The sequence below is a fragment of the Phascolarctos cinereus genome, unplaced genomic scaffold (assembly GCF_003287225.1).
Source record: "Phascolarctos cinereus isolate Bilbo 61053 unplaced genomic scaffold, phaCin_HiC Scaffold_4;HRSCAF=312, whole genome shotgun sequence".
NCBI classification, from domain to species: domain Eukaryota; kingdom Metazoa; phylum Chordata; class Mammalia; order Diprotodontia; family Phascolarctidae; genus Phascolarctos; species Phascolarctos cinereus.
Window position 1 is genome coordinate 652082376 of NW_027555847.1, and position 11352 is coordinate 652093727.

General features: G+C 41.7%; 1 protein-coding gene across 2 annotated transcripts in view; it reads left to right on the top strand.

Annotated features, from left to right (window-relative positions):
- The window catches only part of GSDMD (gasdermin D), a 33843-nt gene extending 24954 nt beyond the window's left edge, over positions 1-8889 (top strand). For both annotated transcript variants that reach the window (XM_020994941.2, XM_020994940.2), the window contains exons 10-11: positions 6714-6793; positions 7116-8889. In XM_020994941.2, the coding sequence (XP_020850600.1) occupies positions 6714-6793; positions 7116-7361 (326 nt within the window). In that variant the 3' untranslated portion in view covers positions 7362-8889. The remainder of the gene's footprint in view (positions 1-6713; positions 6794-7115) is intronic.
- The last annotated feature ends 2463 nt before the right edge of the window (positions 8890-11352 follow it).

Below are 11352 nucleotides of genomic sequence, written 5' to 3' on the forward strand. Positions count from 1 at the left end.
CCCAAGAACAGGAAACATTAGGACCCCATCCTGACTGGGTATGTGCTACAGTATTCCTCAGTAGTTCACAGCTCTTTCTCATTGATCCTACATAGTTCCTCATCAGCTCCCATGGATTTAATTCACACTTTCAGATCTGCATATGTAGTCAGTGTCTCACCCCTGAGCTCCAACCCCCCATCACCAACTTCCTATTAGACATCTTGAACTGGATAACCATAAATATCTCAAACTCATTACATCAAAATCTGAACTCCTGTTTCCCCCAAAAACCCACTCCCTCTTCCTAATTTCCCTATTTCTCAAGGACACCACTATATTTCTAGTCATCTAGGTTTCTAACCTTGGGGTCACCCCTGAGTCTTCCCTCTCCTGCTTCCCCCATATTAAACATGGTCCTACCACGTCATTCCCTCTTGATGTCTCTGATATCTCACTTTTCCAATCCATCCTACACACAGTTTCCAAATGTTTTTCCTAAAGTAAACATCTGACTGTGTCAGTCCCTACTCAGTAAATTCCACTAGCTTCCTATAACTTCTATAATCAAATATGTCTTGTGTTTGACATTCAAAACTCTTCACTACCTGGCTCCAACTTATCTTTTAAGCATTATTGCACATTATTCCCCTTTACACACTCTACAATCCAGCCAAACTGGCTTTCTTACTGTTCTTCAAACATGTCATTCCATCTCTCATCTCTCTGTTTTTATGTTGGCTGTTCCCCATACTTGGAAGTCATCCCCTTCACACCTTCACTTCTTAGAATCCTTAGTGTCCCCAAAGACCAAGTTGAAGGACCATCTTCTATATGAAGCCATTCTTGATCCTCACAATTGGAAACATTACCATGTTTCCCCATCCCAGTCCTTTCTATTCCTTATAGCTTGTAGGTACCTATAAATGTGCATATTATCTTCCCACTCTCCACCAACCCCATTAGGATGTGAGCTCCTTTAGGGCAGGTATTTTTTTGCTTTTGTCTTTGTATGCCTAATACCCAGCAGAGTTCCTGGCATAGTCATTGATTAATGCATGTTTATTGATTGATACCCTAGGTTCTTCACTAGTACTGTCTCTTCAATGCCTGGTGTGAGCTATTCTGTAGGATTTCACACAACTAGGCTGAGGGGGTCCACTACAAATTTATATTATTTAATCTCAAATGGGAGGCATCTAGGTGACTTTGTGGATAGAGTGCTGGGCCTGGAGTCAAGAAGACCTGAATTCAAATCCAGCCTCACATACTAATTAGCTGCATGATCATGGTCAGGTCACTTAGCCTCTGTTTGCCTTAGTCCACTGGAGAAGAAAATGGCAAACCACTCCAATATCTTTGCCAAGAAAACCCCACAGAGTGTCATGAAAAGTTGGACATGACTAAATGACTAAGCAATTATAATCCCAAATGGGCCCTCACTGCTGCAAGGCAATCCTTTTACTCTTCCATAGCTGGCTCTTTCATTTACCACAGTGACTATTTCAAACCATCTCTCTTCCAGCCTTCCACACTATTGCCTACCCCCTTCCTCTCCAAGAAGGACCTTTCCTTATGTTTCTTATAATTCACTACAAAATTAGGGGCAATTTTTCATTTTTCTCTTCTCCTCTCTTCTATATCTCAAGACCACTTCACATCATTTACCATTTTTTCTTGCTATTCTCCATTCTCTGATGAAGATCAAGCCCTTTTCCTTCGCAGGACCAACCTTTATATTTGTGGATGATATCTCTCCCTGTCTCCTTTGGCAGAATGTACGTATAATCATCCCTTTTCTCCTTCTAATTTTCAATCTCTCTTTATCTATCCAGATTCCTTCCCTTCTGCCTGTAAGCACACTCAGATCTTCCCCATTTCTTGAAATCTCCACTATCCTCATCCAGCTGTAAGCCTGTGTCTCTCTTCTGTCATAGTCGAACAGCTTGGAAAAGCTGTCACCATACATTCATGCTTCACTTTCTCATTCCCTTGCACTTTGGCTTCCACACTCATCACTCACCTGAAACAGTTCTGTCCAAAGTTACCAATGATCTCTTAGTTGCCTAACCTAGTGATGTTTTCTCAGATCTCATCCTAAACCTTTGCAGCATTTGGCAATATTGACCACCATCTTCTGCTACATATATTTTCTCTGAGTTTTCATGAAATTGCTATGTCTTGTTTCTTCCCCTGCCCATGTAGCCACTCTTCAGTCTCTTTTACTAGATCATCATCCGTGCCAAACCTTAACCATGGACGTACTCCACAGCTCTGGCTTTGGCCCTCTTCTCTCTCTATACCCTCACTCAGTGATCTCATCGCTTCCTTTTGGTTCAGCTCTTGCCAATGACTCCCACATCCCTATATCCGATCTTAGCCTGGAATTTCTCACTGGACAATCAAATAGTAGATAAAGGCTTACTCTGTACCAGTTACTGTGCTAAACCCCAAGGATACAAAAAGAGGCAGAAGACAGCCCAGGCACATTCTAGGAGAGGAATCTGGGAAGATGGAAGGAAAGGTCAGAAGAATCCAACCTCTCCAGATCTCCCCGACAAACAAGACAAAATAACACTTCACGGCAGACCTAGATGGGGAGAAACAAGAGTTTGGGCTGAACGGTCGTCATCCTGGGACAGCTGGGAGAAGATCCAAAGAAAAACCCCATGTTGGAGGTTTTGTCTCTTTGAAGGGTAAACCCTTCTACACTAGTTCCCCTGAAACAGCAAGCGGCAAGCTCTGGGTTTGGGAGGCAGCCTCAGCCTCAGCCACAGGAACTTTCACTTTCCAGACAGTGTCAGGAATCCAGGTCTGAGACAGATAGTTAACAACTTGTCAGACTTTCAGGATTTTGTTTTTTAAAAAAATTCTGAACTTAAGAGAAGATTTGATATGAAAGATCCAAGAGAAGTATAAGGCACATATCAAAGACTAATTACAAGGGACTCAGTGAGGACAGACTTTTGACTTTTTATATGAGAAAATGTAAAATATGTGTCTGAGATTGTTGTTAGTAATTGGGTAGTTCAAAAGAAAGATTGGGGTAGACCTGAATGTGATATGATTCTAGAAAATAAAACCATTTCGGGAAAAAGGTAAAAGGAGTAATTATCTTTTACAAATGAGTTGTGAGAGGAAGAACTGACACAGAGGAATTAGATGGGAGAGGAGGGATCTTGGTTCCGGAACCCTACTTTCATCAAGAATAAAGTCAAGAGGGAACAATACATAAAAATTTAGAAGGGTATAAAAGTCTTCTAAATTTAGAAAGAAATAAAAGCCTAAGGGGATAGAGAGGGGGGAGAGGGTAAGGGAGGGATTTTTAGAAGGGAGAATGAGTTAACAGGATAAGAGGGGGATACAGAAGGGTGTTTAGATTAATGGGAATGGGAAGATTAAGGGAGGGATCCTGGGAGGGGGGATGTAGGTTAAGTAGTAGGAGGGCAAGGTAGCAGATAGAAGTAAAGTAGAGGAGTTAGGAGAGACAGAAAATAAGAGACACACAAATATAAACATCAGGAGTAGAATGTATTAGGGGGAAAAAGTAGTAATCATGATCTTAGACAAAGTTAAGGCCAAAGTAGATTTAATCAAAAGAGAAAACTAGGGAAACTACAATATATTTCAGTCATATTAATCAATATTGTTTTAGACTATTTAAAATAGCTAGACAGTATAAGATTGGAATATTGCTGTGGCATGGGAAATGATGAGTTGGTGGACTTAGAAAAATATTGAACTTATGAAGAAAGAGGTTATCCACCCTCAGAGAAACAGGGCAAATAAGTACAGTACAGTCTTATATAAATACATGTGAATGTATTTTACATATAAATGTGATTATAGATATCAAAGTATATGTATGTGTATGTATGTGTATATGTATGTATATATATCTGTGTGTATCAGTATATATGTATATACATACATATATTATACATATGTGTATGTGTATATGTGTGTGTATACATACACACACACACACATATATATATGTATATACATATATACTGATACACACAGATATATATACATACATATATATGTGTGTGTGTGTATGTATGTATGTATACACACACATATATACATACACATATGTATAATATATGTATGTATATACATATATACTGATACACACAGATATATATACATACATATATATGTGTGTGTGTGTGTATGTATGTATACACACACATATATACATACACATATGTATAATATATGTATGTATATACATATATACTGATACACACAGATATATACATACATATATTATACATATGTGTATGTGTATATGTGTGTGTATACATACATATATTATACATATGTGTATGTGTATATGTGTGTGTATACATACATACACACACACACACACACACATATATATATATATATGTATACATACACACACACACATCTATCCTTAATCGTAGCATTTGGGGTGGGGGGAGAAGGGGGAAGAAAAGAACAGAGTAAAAAGTGCACAGCAGAGAGTAAAGAAAACTTAGAAGGAAACAAAGGAAAAATGGACAGCTGTGAACACAATGCATAGTATTTATTATATAGACTTTCTTTAAATGGAGATTTATTGTGGTGCAATTTGAATCCTCTCTTATGTTCTACTATGTACATAGCAATGCTTTTTTCTTTTCTTATTTTGTATTTGTTTTAATATTTCAGTTTAGAATATGTTTCTTTTTCTTTTCTTACTGTGCCCTTAAGTTTTAGTATTTAAGTTTAAAATTTTTAAAAATTGGGAAAAAAGGAGCTCACAATCTAACGGGGGAGACAACAAGCAAACCAATATGCACAAACAAGCTGTAATTCACAGAGAGAAAGCGTTCGAGTTAAGAGGGGTCTGGAAAGGCGTCCTGTAGAAGATGGGGGTTTTAGTTTGAACTTCAGAGGAGCCAGGGAAGGGGGTAGGTGGAGATGAGAAAGGACAATGTTCCAAGCATGAGGGAAAGCCAGAGGAAATACCCAGAGCCAAGAGATGGAGTGTCTTATGTAGGGCAACGAGGCCAGTGCCACTGGACCAAAGAGTATTAAGAGTAAGAAGACAGAAAGGCAGGGGAGAAGATCGGTTATGAAGGGCTTTGAATGCCAAAGAAAGGATTTTATATTTGATCCTGGAGGTGACCGGGAGCCACTGGAGATTATTGAGCAGGAAAGTGAATGGTGGTTTGAATGGAGATCACTGCTGAATGGAGACTGGATGGGAGCGGGGAGAGACTTGAGGCAGGCAGACCCACCAGCTGCTCTTGCAGGAGTCCAAGACTGAGGCAACGAGGGTCTGTATGAGAGTGATGGCAGTAACAGAGGAGAGGACAGTAGATATTTGACAGGTATTATAAAGATGATAGCATGTGGACATCAGAGATTCATGATAACCCAAACATAGAATCCAAGGTCTTTATCTCCAAACCCATCCTTCTTCCAAACTTTGTTATTTTTTTTTTTTTTAGGGATACCACCATCCTTCTAGAATCCAAGTTCAGGGGCAGCTAGGTGGCGCAGTGGATAGAACACCAGCCCTGAATTCAGGAGGTCCTGAGTTCAAGTCTGACCTCAGACATATAACACCTACTAGCTGTGTGACCCTGGGCAAGTCAGTTAACCCCACTGTGTTGCCAAAAAACCGAAACAAAACAAAACAAAAAAAAAAGGAAAAGAAATAGAATCCAGATTTAAAAACCTGAAAATCACCCTCCATTCATCCTTCACCTACTTTATCTAAACAGTTCTCAAGTCTTGTTAATTCTTCCTCTCTGCTATCTATCCCCTTCTCACTACTCCTGCAGCCACCACCCTTGTTTAGGCCCTCAGCACTATTATAATATCCCCTTAATTGATTTTCCTACATCAGGTCTCTCCCCTAATACATCCTCCCCATGAATGCCAAAGGAATTGTCCTAAAAAGCAGGTCTAACCATGTCATTTCCCTGCAAAAGAAATTCTAGCAGCTCCAGTCTCTCAGCATCATCATTGTCATTATCATCACCATTATTTAGCGTTTATATAGCTTCTACCATGTGCCAGATATTTTACAAATATTGTCTCATTTGATCCTAACAACAACCCTGGGGGGGGTAGGTGCTATTGCTATCCCCATTTTACGATTGAGGAAACTGAGGCAAAAACTGAGGCCGAAGGCCACATGGTTAGTAAGTGACTGAGGCTGGATTTGAACTGAGCTCTTCCTGACTCCAGGACCAGTGTTCTATGTACTGCACCACCTACCTGCCCTTTAAACTCCTACCTTTAAGCATTTTAAAGCCCTTTGACACCTGCCTTCAGTGGATCTTTCCAGGCTCATTATACATTATTGCTCTGGTTCTCACACTATATTCTTGCTGTTCCTTGTATACAGCATTTCTTCTCCTCTCTCCATGCTTTTGCAAAGCCTAGAAAGCACCCACCTCCTCAACTCGTCTTAGAATCCCTAGCTCCCTCATTCCCCACAGCAGTTTGTCCACCTGCAAAAGACTTTGTATTTACCTTCTTTGTCCTCTGTGTGTGGACTTACCTGTGTGTGTGTGTGTGCGTGTGTGTGTGTGTAAACGCATACGAGCACCCCACACGTGCTTTCAAGTATATGCTCACACAATATAAGCTACTTGAGAGAAGAAACCATTCCCTTTTGGTTGTTCCAGCACCTAGCAGAGTCTAGCCTTTGATAAGGCATTTAGGAAAGATGTAATTGATTGATTGACTGATTGATTTGTCCCCAGCCCTGAGTGACATCCAACATCAGCTCCTGATCCAGTTGCTACAGAAAAAGGAACCGATCCTGTCCCAGGAGGCAGAACTGGTAAGAAAAGCTGCTTCCTTCCCAGAAGTAAGCTGGGCAGCCTTGGAACGGGCAGTCTGGAGAATGAGTAAGAAATGGGGGAGGGGGAGCAATCTAGAATGGGGCAGCTTCAGTTATGTGGATGACCTGCCCCCTTCTCTGCCCTGCTGCCCAGAACTCAATGGGATGAGTTCTGACCTCAGAGGGTTTCCTGCCTGTCACGCAGCTGCCTCAAGGGTCTGCTCTAGCACTTCTCTCAGGACCCTGGTTCTCAGAACAACTAGAAAGCATCCCGTGCTCTTCCCCAGAGAGCCTGGGTTCACTCTGCTCCTGTTTCCCATAGGTGAAGGCAATTCTGAAGGAGAACTTCAATCAAACCAAGAAGAGGCCTTTCTCCCTTCCTTCAGAGCTGCTGTCCTTTGTCCGGGGCCAGGACGAGGACTCAATCCTGACATGTGGCCTGTTGGAAGAGTGTGGGCTGTGGCTCTCAGGAGATGAACCCCAATTTACCTGGCACCCCAGTGCTGTGCACTCACTTTGTGCACTGTATGGGAGTCTGGTGATGCTGCAGGCTCTCACTGAGGCCTGATGACCTAGCACCCACTCTCCCCACCCATTTGATACCTCCTCCCCCTATGTCAGTCCCAGGCGCAGTGGATTAGGGGACAGCCCTATTTCACATCACAGGATCAGGACATTTGTGCGTTGGGCCTTGCCCTGCTGCTGCACTAAAAAGAAATCTCCACTGTGATGTACTAGACCAGTGGTCATTCAGCCTCTGCTTGAAGACCCCATTGCAGGGAAACACACTGCCTCTCTTTTTCTTTTCAGGCAATTGGGGTTAAGTGACTTGCCCAATTTTTGGTCTCAGGTCGAATTTGAACTCAGGTCCTCCTGACTTCAGGGCCGGTGCTCTATCCCCTGCGTCACCTAGCTGACCCTAACCCATTACCTCTCAAGGCAACTCATTCCCCTTTTGGACAGATTTTTTTTTGTTAGGAAGTTTTTTCCTAACATCAAGCCTTCATTTGCCTGCTTGCAGCCTCTGTCCACGGCTCCTCGTTCTGCCCTCTCAGGTCAACAGAATAAGTCCATTCCTGCTCTGCAGCCCTTTAAATATTGTACACAGCTAGCAGGTCGCCCCTGTGTCTTTTCATATCCACAGCTCCTTCAGGTGGTCCTCATGTGACATAAACTCAAGGCCTTTTACCCATATGGTTGCTCTCCTCTGGATGTTGTCTAGTTTATCAGTGCTCTTAAACTGTGGTGCTCAGGCCAAGTGAAATGTGACTAGGCCCAAGGTGGAACTGTCACCTGCCTCTTCCTGGAAGCCATACCTCTCATGATGCAGCCCAAGATGGCCTTAGCTTTTTGAATTGTCACATCGCAGTGCTGACTCATTGAACTTGCAGTCCATTAAAACCTCCTGATCAGTTTTTAGACTCACTGCTGTGTAACGATGTCTTGATAACTCATTGGGTCATTAGCTTCCATATGGCCAACTCTAATTTTTACATTCTTTTCTTTAGTATGGTTCTGTACCAATTTTTCCAAGCTATTCTCTTTTCATACCTTTCTTTCCCTAACTATGGCTTCTTTTCCTATTTTTGTCCTCTGTTGCTCTCATTTGGTTTTTAAATTTATTTTTTACCTCTTTTAAAAAAAACCTTTAGGAATTCATGTCAGACCTGTGTTCAAATTACATTTTTCTTTGAGGCTTTCTTGTAGATATTTTCAAGTCATTCTCTTCTGCCTTTGTATAGAGCTTCCCTGTCTTCATAATAGTTCTTTATGGCGGGATTCTTTTTTTGAGTTTGTTCATTCCGATAGATTGTAAGCTCCTTGAGGGCAGGGACTGTCTTTTTTTGTATCTCCATTGCTAAGCACAGTGCATATTACATAATAGCTGCTTAATAAATGTTGATTACTTAATAAATGCTAGATGATTTGACTGCAAGATTAGTTTGTATCAGCTTTACATGGATAATAATATGTGCATACTATCTTCTTATAATGCAAACTGCAAGGGGGTTTCACTTTTATCTTTGTATCCCAGTGCTTTGCACAGGGCCTGGAACATAATAAGTACTTAATAAATGCTGTTGATTGACTGTTAACCTCTCTGGGCCTCAGTTTCCTCATCTGTAAAATGATCTAGATGACTTCTAGGTTTCCTTCCAGCTCTCCATGTAAGATCCTTATGTATCAACAGACGTAATTTTGATTTCTCAGCAGCATAGAGGACTTGGAGGAAATACTATCCAGACAAAAGAGCTGTAAGGAGTTCTGGCTTGTTTTCCAAATACCAGAAAATTCTGCATTTCATAGAATATTATGACATCCCCGAGTACATACATGACTAGAAAAGGAGTTATGCAAATCACACATGGCAAGAAAAAAAAAAACGAGCCCTGGCATTACCGTGGCAGCCTGTGAAAAGTGCCAGAGAAAAAGGACCTTTAGCACCTAAAATGAATCCATTAAGGAAGATGAACAAAAGAACATGAATGAGAAACCTTAGTGAGTAAAGGATGCATATTCCCCAGATTATAAATCACTGAGTTAGTCCATGCATGTGCGCGTGCATGTGTGTGTGTCTATGTGTGTATATGTTGTCCAGATCTGGGATTCATTTCTCTCCCAATGCAGATTAGCACCTTGGATAGTTGCCAGGGACCCTGAGGGGTGATGTGACTTGCCCAGGGTCACATAACAAATACATGAGAGAGGCAGGCCTTGAATCCAGTTCTTCCTAGTTCCAAGGCCAGCTCTGGATTCACTATGCCATGATGCATGCATATAAGAAAGTGTGTGTGTGTACGTGTGCATATAGACACACACACACACACACACACACACACATATATATATATACGTATATACTTTTGTGTGAATTGTATATGTATGTTTACATGTATATAGATATGCACATATATCTATGTTTCTGTGGGTTGGTTGGTTGTCCTTAGCTCCTGAAGAGGACCAAAATAACATCACTATGCTAGAGTCAAGTTTCAATGTGTCTGGCTGAGGCTGATCAGACCAATACAAGCTCAGGTTGGGCACAAATAGTCCATGTGAACATTTGGGGTGGATTCTCTAAATTTGCGCATATCATCATTCTTTTGAGCTGCTTCAATTCTGCTTTGCTCGTAGAGCACGGCACCTTCTCTGATGAACACGCGCCGTTCTGGGCAGTCCCGTGTCAGCGTCTCCCATGTCACACAATTCCAAATTTCTTCGGAGAGACCTTGAGAGTGTCTTTATGTCACTTCTCCACACCAGCATGTGAGCTCTTGCCTTGTGTGAGTTCTCTGTAAAATAGTCTTTTGGGCAAATGTACATTTTGCATTTGAACAGAGTGGCCAGCCTGTTGAAGTAGTGCTTTCTACAGGAGAGTCTGAATGCTTGGCAGTTTCATTTGAGAAAGGATCTCGGTGTCCAGTACCTTATCCTGCCAGGTGATCTTCAGAATCTTCCTACTCAAATGGAAGCAATTCAGTTTCCTGGCATGGTGCTGGTATATTGTCCAGGTTTCAAAGACATACACCAAGGAGGTCAGCACAACAGCTCTGTAGACCTTCGGTTTGGTAGTCAGTCTATTACCTCTTCTTTCCCAAGCTCTCCTTCAGAGCCTCCCAAACACTAAGCTAGCTTTGGCAATGCATGGGTCAACCTCATCATTGATGTGTACATCCCTGGCAAGTATAATGCCAAGGTAAGTGAACTTATCCACAGTACTCTAAACTCGTCCATTTACTGTAACTGATGGTTCCAGGTATGGATGGTGTGGAGCTGGCTGGTGTTAATTGTTAGACCAAAATGAGTTCAGGCAGCAGAGAATCAATCCATGCTTTGTTGCTTCTCAGCTTCAGAGGCCACATTGAGTGGACAATCAAAAAGCATGCACCAACACTCCCTCCGATGTCTTTATGCATAGTATGTGTATACACACACATATCAAATAGGCCCATTAGATGGACACTGAGCTAGGCCCAGAATTGAAATGTAGGACAGTAGGCTGTATTGTCTCTGGGTTATTATACACCATTTTCAATGATATTAAGCCATTCCCTAACACAAAAGCTCATCTTTTTTAACACCATTATGCACCTGGTAAAGTTCTTCTGGAGAATCAAAATGACAGATAACTCAGAGGACAAAAGGGCAGACACATAGTGGACATAAGTAGGCTTCATCAAGACTGACGATGAGAATTTGAGGGCAAGAAGTGGTGCAAAAGCTCTCATCAAGGAAATGTGCGATGGCCTAATGAAGGGAGCCTGCTATGGAGTGAGAGGCAAGGATATGAGAAGGGAGGTCAAAGTGCTGCTGTGTTAGCCACAAAATGTGAAAAGACTCCGATCACTAGGCCACTCAGCAAAAATCTATCATGCCAGGCCATGCTCAGTGCTTAGGAGTAAGAAAAAAGAAAAAAGGAAAAATAAAAGCCAAGTCCTTGCTCACAAACATCTCAGAGTCTATGTGGGGCGACAGCATGCAAACATTTATGTTCAAACAATTGCATGCACACACTGGGAGGAGTCTCTTCCTCACGTTCATTCAGCCAGTAGTCTACA